Consider the following 15,356-nt stretch of genomic DNA (forward strand, 5'->3'; position numbering starts at 1 on the left):
GGGAAACACCAAATCAATTAATTATGTTTTTAACAGCAGAAATTGCGACACTAGTTGGCTATGACGATGGTTTTCGGAAACACACCCATGAACAATTTCAGAATATTACTCTTGTTCCTGATTTGATCTCAACCCTAACTAGAACGTTAATGGGAGAAATTGTGACTTTAGTTGGCAATGACGATGGTTTTCGGAAACACACCCCTGAACGATACCATTTCACAATATTAATCTTGTTCTCTGAATTGTGCTCAACCCTAACTAGAGCATTTGTAATGGTAAATCTTGTGCCCTTAGTTGAATATAACAGTGGTTTTCAGAAACTCACCCCTGAACAATACCATTTTAGAATATTACTCTTGTTCCTGATTTAGTCTCAACTGTAACTAGAATGTTAGTTATGGCAGATCTTGCGACTTTAGTTGGCTATAACAGTGATTTTCAGAAACTCACCCCTAAATGATACCATTTCAGAATATTACTCTTGTTCCCTGAATTGTGCTCAACCCTAATTAAAGCATTTTTAAATGGTAGATCTTGCACCCATAGATAAATATAACAGCAGCTTTGCAACCTTAGTTGGCTATTAAAGTGATTTTCGGAAACTCACCCCTGAATGATACTACTTAAGAATATAACTTGTGTTACTGAATTGGTCTCAACCTTAAGTAGAACGTTTGTAACATCAGAAATTGCTACCTTAGTTGGCCAACAATGGTTTGGAAGTTTGGAAATGATGTTTGCAAAGATGGATTAGGGAAACACCAAATCAATAAACTATGTTGGTAAACGGCAGAACTTGTAATCTTAGTTGGCTATGACACTTGTTTTCGGAAACACACCCATGATTGATTTCAGAATATTACTCTTGTAACTGAATTGTTCTCAAACCTAAACTAGAATGCTTCCAACAACAGAAATTGCGACCTTAGTTTGCTAACAATGGTTTTCAGAAACACACCCCTAAACAAAACTATTTCAGTATATTAGTCTTGGTCGTGAATTGTTCTCAAACCTATCAAGAATGTTTGCAATGACAGTAATTGCGACCTTAGTTGGCTAACAATGGTTTGGAAAATGTATTTGCAAAAATGGATTCAGGAAACACCAAATCAATCAACTATGTTTATAACTGTAACGGGGAGACTGACACGAAGGGATCCATTTTGCAGTATTTATTAGACACAGTTCAAACACAAACATCCAACACGCACTAAAGTGCCAACACACATCAACAGTAATCAATAAAGGTCGTGGGGCTGGTGGCTGACAGACACAGAGTGATTTACCAGGCATAGATCAGTGGCAGGCGGCGTGGTTCAGAGTCCTTTGACAGGCATGGGTCGAGGGCAGGCAGCGTGGTTCAGAGTCCGTGTATAAAGCAAGGGTTGAGGGCAGGCAGAAGGCAACTCAGAGTCAGAAACAGTCCGGGGTTATGCACAGAAGATCAGGCAGGAAAGAACGCTCAGTAATGCTGGCCGGGGCTAAACAAGACTTCGCAAAGAACTGGTGTTTGAGTGTGGCTTATATGGGAAGCATGGGTCGTTAATGGGATTCAGATCAGGTGTGTGCACAATCAGTCTAGGTGGATGATGTAATGCTTAGAAGTCCGGGGATGGCGGCCTCTGCTGGCTAGCGAGGGGAATGACTTGAACCGAGTCGGTGACAATAACGGCATAACTTAGTTGGCTATGACAATAGTTTGACCCCTGAACAATACTATTTCAGAATATAAGGTCCAATTCCAATTCTACACCTTAGCCCTAATCCTTACTCCTCATTTTGCGTGTTTATGCTAAGTTTGGCTATCTATAATCCATAATAATATCTACTGTATAGCAGTAGTTTCACTTCTCTCACTTGATGACGCTGGAATACCCTGTCAGAAAAATCTAGTGGCTGGGAACGACCATTTTACAGTGTCTGCTATAATGTTAATGTTGTTTTTGTGTGTTTACATAGGTGAACATGGCCATAGTGTAAATGCACAGCACAGCTATGGGCTTATTGCCACATTATATCGCTATGATAACATGTTATCGCAGCCTTCAGTGATTTCCTGAAGATAAATCCCAAAAAAATAACACAACTGGAACAATTACAACAGTCAATCTCATATTAAGTAAGAGATTGCCATGCATATGATGCCGTGTGTGTGTATTGTAGGGCTGTCCCATTCCTTAGAGGTACATTTTAAAGCCCCTTCCCTTCACACTCTGTTTCAAGGGTCAATGTGGAAGAGGTAAAACAATGGAATTGGGAATGGGCTTTTCTCTAGTTCCTGAATTTAGTATTTTCTTACACCTGACCTGCTGTTTCTTCTCTTCTTCAGTACGGCTGATGAATGGTAAATCCCAGTGTGAGGGTCGTGTGGAGGTCCTGCATAACGGCACATGGGGGACGGTCTGTGATGATGACTGGGACATGGTGGACTCCAATGTGGTCTGCAGACAGCTGGACTGCGGTGTGGCCGTGGCCGTCGGAAGCAGCTCCAGATTTGGACAAGGCTCCGGTCCAATTCTGCTGGACAACGTGGACTGTAAAGGAGGAGAGATGGACTTGAGCCAGTGTGGGAATCAGGGATGGGGCGTCCATAACTGCTACCATTATGAAGATGTGGCCGTCACATGTAGAGGTATGTGGATGAGCTGAAAATAGAAAATGAAAATGGCCGACTAGGATATTATGCAAGGCAACATGCTCTTATTGAACGTTGAATTTCTTGCTCGTTTTTATGTTTAATGTACATTCATGTACATTAAAAAATGTTATTGCATCTGTAATTATTTTTGTATATACATTTATAAAAACACTCTTGACCCATCCCTTAGCTTAACCCAAACTTAAACCTACCCTATCCTTACAACTGAGTAACGATTGATGACCAACTAAACTTCTCTGACCACATCTCTAGAACGGCTTGATCTTGCAGATTTGCATTCTATAACATCATAAAGGTCCAACCCTTCCTATCTGAACATGCAGCTCAACTCCTTGTTATTCCCCTGTATATATTAACAACACTGCTGTGGAGACTGTACAGCAGATAAAATTCCTGGGGGTCCATGTTACTGAGAACCGGACTTGGTCTCTCCATACCATTTGTCTTGCGAAGAAAGCGCACCAGCGACTGCACTTTCTGAGAAGGTTGAAAAGAGCACACCTCAGCCAATCAATCCTCAACTTTTTACAGAGGAGCTGTTGAGAGTGTTCTTACTAATTGGCATCTCCCTTTGGTATGAGAATAGCAGTGTGTCTGACATGAACACCATTAAGAGGATCATAAAGTCAGCTGAAAGGTCTGTTGGAGTCAAAATGACATCTATCGAGGAACTTTACCAACGCCGTTGTCTGTCTAGGGCAAATAACATTTTAGGGGATCAAACCCACCCTGGTCATAGCCTCCTCTCACTCATGCCATCAGGCAGGCGTTACAGAAGCCTGAGGAGCAAATCAGTGCGGTTTCGAGAGAGTTTTTATCCTGTCATTATAAGACTTTTAAATAATACCATTTCTTAAGCATTGTTGATAGCTAGCGTTAAAAATAAATACATTTGTTAAACTAGCATAAATTGTTAATATTACAACAAATGGTGAAATAAGTATTTATGTATTAAGTTATTCTCTTCAGAGATTTTAAAAAAATGGGTTATTTCTTCTATAATTATATTTTTTTATATTTCTATGGAATTATAAAAGCTTATTTATCATGTTAGGATTTTATAGTGTTTTTATAGTAATGTTTTTTATGTTCTTGTTGGGTCTGTTGCAACGTAATTTCGTTCTGCATTACAATTCTATTGTGATGATTTGAATGACATTAAATAAAGGAAACTGGAAACTTGTTCAAGCTCTTGTTCTCTCAAGACTGGACTATTGCAACTCTCTACTAGCCAGGCTTCCAGCTAACTCTATCAAACCTCTTCAGCTGCTTCAGAACGCAGCAGCACGAGTGGTCTTTAATGAACCTAAAAGAGCACATGTCACTCCGCTACTCACCCGTTTGCACTGGCTGCCAGTTGCTGCTCGCATCAAATTCAAAGATCTGATGTTTGCTTACAAAGCGACTTCTGGCTTTGCTCCTTCTTATCTGCTCTCACTTCTGCAGATTTATTTACTCTCCAGAAACTTGCGTTCTGTGAATGAACATCGCCTCGTGGTTCCATCCCAAAGAGGGAAGAAATCACTTTCCTGAACTCTCGCATTCAATCTGCCCAGTTGGTGGAATGAACTCCCTAACTGCATCAGAACGGCAGAGTCACTCACTGTCTTCAAGAAACGACTTAAAACTCAACTATTTAGTCTCCACTTTACTTCCTAATCAGCAACTCCCTCTCTGACTCCACCGCTAACTGTTCTACAAAAAAAAAAATGACTAATGTTTTTCTTCTTACACTTTACATACCTGAAACTTGCCTACAGCACTTATTCATTGTTGCTCTTATAGTTGTGTAAATTGCTTTCTTGTCCTCATTTGTAAGTCGCTTTGGATAAAAGCGTCTGCTAAATGACTAAATGTAAATGTAAATATTCCCAAACCTGTCCCTAACCTTACCCGCATCTCTCTTCAAGAGCACCAGAAGTGTTGTGCAGTACTATACTCATGGTTTGTTTTCTCACAGGCAATAATGTTGTTGAAATGCGAGCGGCGCCCACCACACCAACCCCCCAGAGCTCTGGATTAAGTGAGTTGCACTTTTTATATAAACTCTTATCTGAGGATAACAACTTCAGGTTTTAATAATTAGCACTGGGCAAAGACTAATCAAGCGTAATCACATCCAAAGTAAAAGTTTGTTTTGACATAACATATATGTGTGTGTATTAGGCCTATATATATTATATAGTGCAGGGGTTCTCAACTGGTTTGGCAATGGGACCCACATTTTTACATGGTCATCAAGCCGCAACCCAAATTTTTAGGAACTATAATACAATTTTCATTCATTCATTCATTAATTTTCTTTTCGGCTTAGTCCCTTTTTTAATCCGGGGTCGCCAGAGCAGAATGAACCGCCAACTTATCCAGCAAGTTTTTAAGCAGCGGATGCCCTTCAAACCGCAACCCATCTCTTGGAAACATCCACACACACATTCACACACACACTCATACACTACGGACAATTTAGCCTACCCAGTTCACCTGTACCGCATGTCTTTGGACTGTGGGGGAAACCGGAGCACCCGGAGGAAACCCACGCGAACGCAGGGAGAACATGCAAACTCCACACAGAAACAACTGATCCAAGGCTCGAACCAACGACCCAGTGACCTTCTTGCTGTGAGGCGACAGCACTACCTACTGCGCCACTGCCTCGCCCCTATAATACAATTTTAGGAATTATAATTGATTTGTATTTATTTGTTAACATTCACAAGTGACAGATAAATCATAAGAAAAACACCAAGACTTACAAATAAACAATATTTAATGTATCAAATTACAGAGTAAAAGCAACAAATACTGTAAACAGTGGTTAGGGTAAGGAAAGGTTCAGTTACCATGAACTAAACCAGGGGTCACCAATCTTGGTTCTGGAGGGCCGGTGTCCCTGCAAGGTTTAGCTCCAACTTGCATCAACACACCTGCCTGGGTGTTTAAGGTATACCTAGCAAGTCCTTGATTAGATAGTTCAGGTGTGTTTGATTAGGGTTGGAGCTAAAATCTGCAGGACACCGGCCCTCCAGGAACAAGTTTGGTGATCCATGAACTAAACTGTTAATAAAACATGTTGTCTAGTTTCTAAATGTTGTTTTAATTTAGAAGGTTTCGTGCTTTCTTGTGAGAGCACCCCACTACTTATGACACACTGAGGCTTTAAGTCTTTTTTTTTTTTGTCGTCAATATATGTAAATCCATACTTTACATATTCTGGGTCGTACTAGCGCTTTGACTTGCTAAAATTAAACGAAATTTCATATGTCAAATGGTACGTTTGTCGTGCACGCATTTCAAAATAAAAGTTAAAATAAGTTAAAAATTAAACTTTTGTTGTTGTTTTTTTGACCACACACTCCGCAACCCACTGAAAATGTTCCTGCAACCCACTTTTGGGTCAAGACCCACCAGTTGAGAAACACTGATATAGTGATAGAAACAAATCTATACAAAAACCGAAAATAATTTTCATTCATTCAATCATTTTCCTGAGGCTTAGTTCCTTATTTATCAAGGGGCGCCACAGCAGAATGAACCACCAACTATTCCAGCATGTGTTTTACACGGTGGATGCCCTTCCAGCTGCAACCCAGTGATTATCACTGTGGCCTCACAGCAAGAAGGTCGCTGGTTCGAGTCCCAGCTGGTTTAGCTGGCGCTTCTGTGTGGAGTTTGCATGTTCTTCCCTTGTTGGCGTGGGTTTCCTTCGGGAGCTCCGATTTCTCCCACAGTCCAAACACATGTGATAGATGAATTGATGAACTAAATTGGTTGTACTGTACAAGTGTGTGTGTGTGAATAAGTGTGTAATGGTGTTTCCCAGCACTGGGTTGCAGCTGGAAGGGCATTCCCTGCGTAAAATTCACTCCGCTGTGGCGACCCATCATAAATGAAGGACTAAGCCGAAGGAAAATGAATGAATGAATGTTGTGAACATCACAGAAACATTTGCATATTATTATATTAACATGCATTTATTTATATATAAATGCATACAATTCTGTGGCTCCTGGTCAACTATAACTCAAAGTAGACTCAACATTTCTCGCGATGTGATTATTGCAGATGTGCACATTGCTAAAACAATATATTGTGCAGCCCTAGTTGTGGATATCAGAAATATTTGCTCCCAGAAAACCCTGATTGACCTCTTTTTTTTGCTGTAGGAGATGGATCGGTTCGTCTGGCGGGGGCGGCGGACCGCTGTCAGGGCCGGGTGGAGGTCTACTATCAGGGAAACTGGGGGACGGTGTGTGATGATGACTGGAGCATAGCAGATGCCACAGTCGTGTGTCAACAGCTCAGCTGCGGGTCAGCGGTCGGAGCTCCAACAAATGCCTACTTCGGCTACGGCACGGGCCGGATTCTGCTGGACAACGTGAACTGCAACGGGCACGAGAGCAGCCTGGCCTCCTGCTACAGCCTCGGGTGGGGAGTCAATAACTGCGGACACCATGAGGACGCCGGCGTTATCTGCTCAGGTACTGCTATTGCACATCCAGTCGGATCAGTTCTGAAGGCCCAAACAGAAATACGTGTAATAGTGAGTGTTTTGTTTCATCTTTATCTCTATAGCACTTCTACAATGTAGATTGCATCAAAGCAGCTTAACGTAGAATATTATAGTAAACTGAGACTGAGTCAGTCCAGTTTTCAGAGTTGAAGTACGGTTTAGTTCAGTTCAGTGTGGGTTAATTTTCACTGCTGAGAGTTCAAACACTGAAGAGCAAATCCATCGATGTGCAGCTCCACAAGTCCCAAACCAGGCAAGCCAGTGGCGACAGTGGAGGAATAAACTTAACCAATTGACCAAAGTGAACGAAAAAAAACCTTGAAAGAGACCAGGCTTAATTGGGCACGACCATTTCTCCTCTATGATTGTCACGATTGTGACCCAGACAACTGAAGTAGAATCCTTGTGCAGGTTTATTGAGAGTCAGGCAAGCAATGGTCAACACGGGTGCAAACAGATGTATAGAGGCAGTCCAGAATCGTAGTCAAATAGCAGGCGAGAGCTCGTAAGGCAGGCGGCAGACTAGGACAAACGGCTAACAAGGCAAAGGTCTAAACAAAGGAAAACACAACCCAAGCTCATTCTGGAAACGTAGCCCCGCGGAAGTTTCTGGAGACCGCGATTTACATGGCCGGAGGTATGTACAGCCGCGTTTAGTTTTTCTGGAGCGAATGCTGCGGGGCGGTGTGGCGCCGCTTCGCTCCTCCTCTTCGCGCTCGCCGGCCAACGGCTCGCCTCCGAGTGGGCTTTCCCACTGCTACCAGTTTGTCCGCTTAGCTTGCAGCGTTACGTCGGCGGAGCAGAAGCCCGGAGGAGGAGGAGCCAGCCGCGGGGATGACCAGGATCGGGTCCGGGCAAGAGCGGTTCCAGAATTCAGGTAAGATGAAAAACAGAATCCGAAAACTAAGGACGAGAACGCGGCGGGATCCGAAAACGCGGTCAAAATCAAAGACGAAGGCTCTTGCTTTTTTTTTTTTTTAATGGACGGCTTTTGCAAACCGTGGCTTGGGTTTAGGGAAGGAGGAGGAGGAGGAAGAGGAGGGTGGCCGGGTCGGCCGATCGACCGGCCGATCTTTCGGTCGTTCAGCCGGCCAGTCGGTCGCTCCACAGCGGCCTTCGGCAGCTTTTCGCACGAGAACAGCGTGGGCGCGAACGGCGAGCGCTCCCGAGAGGCACTCGAGACGCGAAAAACCGCGCACAGCGGCCTCTTGCGGATCCGTGAAAACAAAAACCGCTCGAATACATACCTCCCGGGACATATTTCGCGATCCGCAGAAATGTCCGCGGGGCTACGTTTCCACAATGAGCCCGGGTTGGGAAAACAAGACGAGGATAACGTGTTGTAATGTCACTTTACAGCTAACAAGACTCAGCCCTGGGAGTGAGTGTGTGTGTGTACTGCCTATATAGTGTGTGTAATCAGTCTGACAATCTTTAGGTGGTGCAAGTGTAATCAGTCTAGATGAGGAAGCATGTGTGAGCGGAGTGCGTGTATGAAAATGTAGTCCACAAACGGCGGATTTGTAGTCCATAAGTTAATATGAGTGAGATCCAGTGACTTATGAAGTGCGATCGCTGGTAATCGTGACAGAAATAATTAAATGTTGACCAAAGCGAACACATTATATATCTAAACAACACATACATTCTATACCACTACTACAATGCTTTGATTTTGACAATGTTTTCTTTATTAATAATTTATTTGATAAATTATACAGTAAAAACTGTAATATTATTAGATATTATTTATAGTTTTTCTTTAAAAATATAAAATTACTTTATATCTAAATTCTATTAAAATAGATGTTTAAAAAGTTATCCCTAGCTGTGATTTAAAGATCATCAAATAAATTATATACATGTATACACAGCTGAAGTCAGAATTATTAGCCCTTATTATTATTAAATGGAAAGATTTTATTAAATATCCATTTTATTTATGTATTTAAAAATTAATAATAAATATTTGACTAGACATTTACTACTAGATACAAGTATTTGGCTTAAAATGACATTTAAAGGCTTAACTAGGGTAATTAGGGTGAAGTTAGGGTGATTAGGCAAGTCATTGTATAACAGTGGGTTGTTCTGTAGACAATCCAAAGCTAATATTGCTTAAGGAAGCTAATAATATTGACCTTAAAATGGCTTTTAATGAAAAAAAATAATTTTTTAGCCAAAATAAAACTTAAAAAATATATTATAGGATAAACTGTGAAAGTTTCCCTGATCTGTTAAATATCACTAAAGAATATGTATACATTTTTTTGGGTCTATTCTCATGAATTTGATCAATAATACAGTAAAAACTATAATAATAATAAGATTTTTTTTTATTTCTTTTCTATCATAATATATGTCTGTAATATGATTTATTGCTGTTATTGTAAGATCATCAAAGATATGATATACACTTACCGGCCACTTTATTAGGTACACCTTACTAGTACCGGTTTGGACCCCCTTTTGCCTTCAGAACTGCCTTAATCCTTCATGGCATAGATTCAACAAGATACTGGAAATATTCCTCAGAGATTTTGCTCCATATTGACATGATAGCATCACACAGTTTCTGCAGATTTGTCGGCTGCACATCCATGATGAGACTCTCCTGTTCCACCACATCCCAAAGATGCCTGTGGAGGCCATTTGAGTACAGTGAACTCATTGTCATGTTCATGAAACCAGTCTGAGATGATTCACACTTTATGACATGGTGTGTTATCCTGCTGAAAGTAGCCATTAGATGATGAGTACACTGTGCTCATAAAGGGATGGACATGGTCAGCAACAATACTCGAGTAGGCTGTGGTGCTCAACACCATGCTCAATTGGTACTAATGAGCCCAAAGTGTGCCAAGAAAATCTCCCCCACACCATTACACCACCACCACCAGCCTGAACTGTTGATACAAGGCAGGATGGATCCATGGTTTCATGTTGTTGATGCCAAATTCTGACCCGACCATACGAATGTGGCAGCAGAAATGGAGCCTCATCAGAGCAGGCAACGTTTCTCCAATCTTCTATTGTCCAGTTTTGGTGAGCCTGTGTGAATTGTAGCCTCAGTTTCCTGTTCTTAGCTGACAGGAGCGGCACCCGGTGTGGTCTTCTGCTGCTGTAGCCCATCTGCCTCAAGGTTGGACGTGTTGTGTGTTCAGAGATGCTCTTCTGCAGAGCTCGGTTGTAACGAGTGCTTATTTGAGTTACTGTTGCCTTTCTATCAGCTGAACCAGTCTGGCCATTCTCCTCTGACCTCTGGCATCAACAAGGCATTTGCGTCCACAGAACTGCCGCTCACTGGATAATTCCTCTTTTTCTGACCATTCTCTGTAAACCCTAGAGATAGTTGTGCGTGAAAACCCCAGTAGATCAGCAGTTTCTGAAACACTCAAACCAGCCCATTTGGCACCAACAACAATGCCACATTCAAAGTCACTTAAATCCCCTTTCTTCCCCATTCTGATGCTCGCTTTGAACTGCAGCGGATCGTCTTGACCATGTCTACATGCCTAGATGCATTGAGTTGCTGCCATGTGATTGCCCGATTCGAAATCTGTGTTAACAAGCAGTTAGACAGGTGTACCTAATAAAGTGGCCGGTGAGTATATATGATTCCAAAATCCAAATCATAACATACATGTATCTACACTTATTGACTTTGAATATAAAATGGTATTCATATTGTGGTTTTAGGGCTTTATATCCTTTACCCTTCCTGTTTTTTAAGGTAGGTGATTGCAAACAATTTATATGTGCTGAATTTAAACAAACCAATTCAATTTATTAATGTTCAACTTCATTTGTTTGTTTAAATTCAGCACATACGAATTGTTTGCATTCACTCACCTTAAAAAAAAAAGTGTAAATCCACTGAATAATTTTTTCAGTGTTGTAGATTTAACTTTCTCTCTCTCATACGGCAGGGTCAAGCTCCACCATGATGCCGGATATAAACACAGATACTGCAGGCAGAGGATTCCTCTTTCCAGAAAGCACAGCAGGTATAAACGCTGCCTATAGTCTACATGGGGACAGTAACTTCACCTGCTATTTTCAATAATGCACGCTTGAATTAACAGCCAATTTATTGTTATTAACTGCTGCGTCTGACCATCCGCTTGGGCATTAACTGTGTGCTGTAGTGAACAGGCCATCTGTCACAAACTGCAGGACAGTCCTGCGTAATAAATCCCTCCCAGCACCAGCAGATGGCGAGATTTGCTGCAAATGTCAAGTTTCTGTATTTTCCTCAGTGACAGAAATGCCAGTGGCAGCTACTGAAATGACAACCACAGTGAGGACTACTGCATCAACGACCAAAGGTAACCAAGATATCTGAAGCTCATTAAAATACATGCACTGGTAATTTCAGCATCCCACCACTGTGCAGTTAACCATTTAAAATCAAATTAACCAAGAAAAAAAATTATGCATAAATAAAACACACACTTGTACACATTTGCAAACATGAAGACAGTCGGAATAAGTAAATAAATAAAACACATGCATGCATACATAAGCATTTACATATAAATGCATACAGATAGACAGAAAACTGGACAGATAGAGAGTTAAATAAACAACATGTTGTAAACAATAATCCATTAATTAGCAGCTTCATTGATGCTATCATGTCAATATGGAGCAAAATCTCTGAGGAATTTTTCCAGTACCTTGTTGAATCTATGCCATGAAGGATTAAAGCAGTTTTGAAGGCAAAACCATGCCTCGTTCAAAGTCACTTAAATCCCCTTTCTTCCCCATCCTGAGGCTCGCTTTAAACTGCATCAGGTCGTCTTGATCATGTCTACATGCCTAAATGCATTGAGTTGCCGCCATGTGATTGGCCGATTAGAAATTTGCGTTAACAAGCAGTTGAACAGGTGTACCTAATAAAGTGGCCGGTGAGTGTATTTTGCCTCATGAAGATCATCTTTATGACAGCTTAAACAAGCAATGACATCTTTGCATCTAAAATGTGTAATCTGAGGCGATGACACTTAATAACAGTTGTCATTATAGCATGCATAAAATCTCATTCACATTCATCTTGTGTTTGCTGATTATAAAACGGTTTCATAAACACCCCTTTAAGTAATGTATTACAAAAAAAACAGTTCAAGGAAATATTATATATATTACCCGACAAGTCTTGTCATGGATCGCAGCTGTAAGAGCAACAAATAATATCTTGACTTCTAGTTAATCATTTGAAAAAAGTGTCAGAAGGTGGATTTCTCCCATGAATCATCTATTAAAATGCATCTCAATCATCACAAATACTGCAGAAGACCTACTGGAACCAGCATGGAGCCAAGATTCTCAGTCAAGTTTGGTGAAGGAGACATCATGGTTTGGGGTTACATTCAGTATGGGGGTGTGTGAGAGATCTGCAGAGTGGATGATCAACATCAACAGCCTGAGGTATTAAGACATTTGTGCTGCCCATTACATTACAAACCACAGGAGAGGGACAATTCTCCAGCAGGATAGCGCTTCTTCTCATACTTCAGCCTCCACATCAAAGCTCCTGAAATCAAAGAAGGTCAAGCTGCTCCAGGATTGGCCAGCCCAGTCACCAGACATCAACATTATTAAGCAAGATGAAGGAGGAGGCGTTGAAGATGAACACAAAGAGTCTTGATGAGCTCTGGGAGTCCTGCAGGAACGCTTTCTTCTTCATTCCAGATGACTTTATTAATCAGTGATTTGAGTCATGTCAGAGATGTATGGATGCAGTCCTCCAAGCTCATGATGGAGTCAGACACAATATTCATTCTGTCTCCACTGCAGCAGGACTTTATATTCTATACTGGACATTATTTCTGTTCAGTGATGAGACTTTAGTCTAAGCAGAGTCAGACCTTACTGTCCTAATGACATCAATCAAAATCAAGGCATGATCATATTATTGTGCTCAAATAAGCAAAATCTAGAGGCCTTTGCCATTCATATTGATCTTATTCTAAAATGCGGAAGTGCGCCTGTTATCGCGATTGTCTTAGAACTTCCGATTTAGTCGCCTATGGGAGAAATGACAGGGAATAATAAACGGCAGAAAATGGTCAAACTGCTTGCTCTACAAACAAATGTTTGCATGACTTTACAGACCAAGTAGAATAATATAATAAGGAAATATCAAATTGCAACATTAAGCAGCGTAATAAGCAGTTTTTAACGTAAAAAAATTAATGGAAGTGAATGAGACCGGAAGTCTCGAGCCAAAAAGATTCAAATGGCAGCGCCCACTCGTCGGCGGAGAATAAGGTGAATAGGCCACTTCTGACACCAAATGATCAACTAGAAGTCACCATATTATTTGCTGTTCCTAAAACTTGGATAGGCCACAAGACTTTTGTCAGGTTGTGTAGTGTTTTCCATTGAATATATTATAAAATGTACTTTAATCTTGTGATGCAAAGCTGAATTTTGTCATGATGTCATGATTATAAAAGTCTTATGAACACCTCTTCAAGCTTTTTGTATGTTTAGCTATATTTTTGACCAAACACATTGCCAAATTATTCATTACTCTCCATCTATGGTTTATTTCAGAGAAGCCCAGTATTCGTCTGGTGAACGGTCAGGACAGTTGTCAGGGCCGAGTGGAGGTGCTGTACTTCACCATCTGGGGAACGGTGTGTGACGATGACTGGGACATGGACAACGCTCAGGTGGTCTGCAAGCAGATGGGGTGCGGCCCGGCCCTCGCTGCCAAATCTCTGGCTTTCTTCGGCTACGGCTCCGGTCCAATCCTCCTGGATAACGTGGACTGTAACGGCAGCGAGAAGAAGCTGAGCGACTGCTTCAATCTGGGCTGGGGACAGCATAACTGCGGACATTATGAGGACGCTGGAGTCATCTGTGCACGTAAGAGAAAGAGCAAATATTACTAACATTACAGCTTTACTGAAATCATGTAGGATTGGGCATGCAAAATATCGTAAATGCATGACAAAAAAATTTATTTTCACTATGTTTTTTGGCAAGCATTTCAGATATTTTGTATGGCGAATCCTTAATGTTTTCAATAAAACTGTGAAAACAGATTTAAAATGCCACTTGACAGTGTTCTGGTGAAATAATACAACAATATACATGTATTTGGTGTTTTAAGCAGTCGGAATGATCACATTCAAATGAATAATTCTGAAAAGCAATGCATTATAATATGCATACATAAAAAATACAGACTGAAATTCAAACAGAACATCATTTACAAAATCCCATATCATTTAGTTACATATTATTATAGTTATTTTTTAAAAAATTAAATATTTGTAGTTGGAAAAGATAAAAAAAAATCAGGTTTAAGCTAATAAATAGGCAGTATAGTGGAGTGTATTGTAATAATTATACAAATGTCATAAGATATTCAGATTTTTGAAATCTGACTGCTAAAAAAATACCTTTTTTATTGGAGCACACCATAGACGTAATGTATTTTATACAGTAAAAACACTTATTATATGTACAAATAAGTCATACCCATGTCATTATACAACTTTGTGTCCCTGTAAACTACATAACTGTACACAGACACTTGTATACATGGTTTACAAAGACACTGCATAGGCGTAATGTATTTTATACAGTAAAAACAGTTATTGTATGTAAATTAAGTCATATCCATGTCATTATACAACTTTGTGTCCCTGTAAACAACATAAACCTGTACACAGACACCTTTATACATGGTTTACAGGGACACTCTATAGGCGTAATGTATTTTATACAGTAAAAACACTTATTATATGTAAAAGTAAGTCATACCTATGTCATTATACAACTTTGTGTCTTTCTAAACTACATAAAACTGTACACAGACACTTGTATACATGGTTTACAAGGACACTGCATAGGCGTGATGTATTTTATACAGTAAAAATACTTATTTATATGTGAAATAAGTCATACCCATGTCATTATACAACTTTGTGTCCCTGTAAACTACATAAAACTGAACACAGACACTTGTATACATGGTTTACAGGGACACTCCATAGACGTAATGTATTTTATACAGTTAAAACACTTATTATATGTACAAATAGGTCATACCCACATCATTATACAACTTTGTGTCCCTGTAAACTACATAAACCTGTACACAGACACTTGTATATATGGTTTACAGGGACACTTCATAGGCATAATGTATTTTATACAGTAAAAACA

The 15,356-nt window shown here is 40.4% G+C and overlaps 1 protein-coding gene and 1 long non-coding RNA gene across 4 annotated transcripts in view; one reads left to right on the plus strand and one right to left on the minus strand.

Moving 5' to 3' along the window:
• LOC100331436 (scavenger receptor cysteine-rich domain-containing group B protein) overlaps nucleotides 1-15,356 on the plus strand; it is a 65,547-nt gene that overhangs the window by 38,436 nt on the left and 11,755 nt on the right. Inside the window, exons 5-10 of the mRNA XM_021476375.3 lie at nucleotides 2,333-2,635; nucleotides 4,623-4,685; nucleotides 6,826-7,140; nucleotides 11,102-11,179; nucleotides 11,432-11,500; nucleotides 13,734-14,048. Of these exons, the coding sequence (XP_021332050.1) occupies nucleotides 2,333-2,635; nucleotides 4,623-4,685; nucleotides 6,826-7,140; nucleotides 11,102-11,179; nucleotides 11,432-11,500; nucleotides 13,734-14,048 (1,143 nt within the window). The remainder of the gene's footprint in view (nucleotides 1-2,332; nucleotides 2,636-4,622; nucleotides 4,686-6,825; nucleotides 7,141-11,101; nucleotides 11,180-11,431; nucleotides 11,501-13,733; nucleotides 14,049-15,356) is intronic.
• LOC137495545 (uncharacterized) overlaps nucleotides 1,161-15,356 on the minus strand; it is a 30,225-nt gene continuing 16,029 nt past the window's right edge. The window contains exons 3-4 of one of the 3 annotated variants that reach the window (XR_012406636.1): nucleotides 6,808-7,172; nucleotides 1,162-2,648 (exon numbers count right to left, since the gene is read on the minus strand). This is a non-coding gene — a long non-coding RNA (uncharacterized lncRNA). Of the gene's footprint in view, nucleotides 2,649-6,807; nucleotides 7,173-9,519; nucleotides 9,600-10,825; nucleotides 14,041-15,356 lie in introns of those variants that run through there. The other 2 variants (XR_011015412.2, XR_012406635.1) reach the window with 2 other exon arrangements.

This window comes from Danio rerio, chromosome 5, assembly GCF_049306965.1.
Source record: "Danio rerio strain Tuebingen ecotype United States chromosome 5, GRCz12tu, whole genome shotgun sequence".
Classification (NCBI taxonomy): Eukaryota; Metazoa; Chordata; class Actinopteri; order Cypriniformes; family Danionidae; genus Danio; species Danio rerio.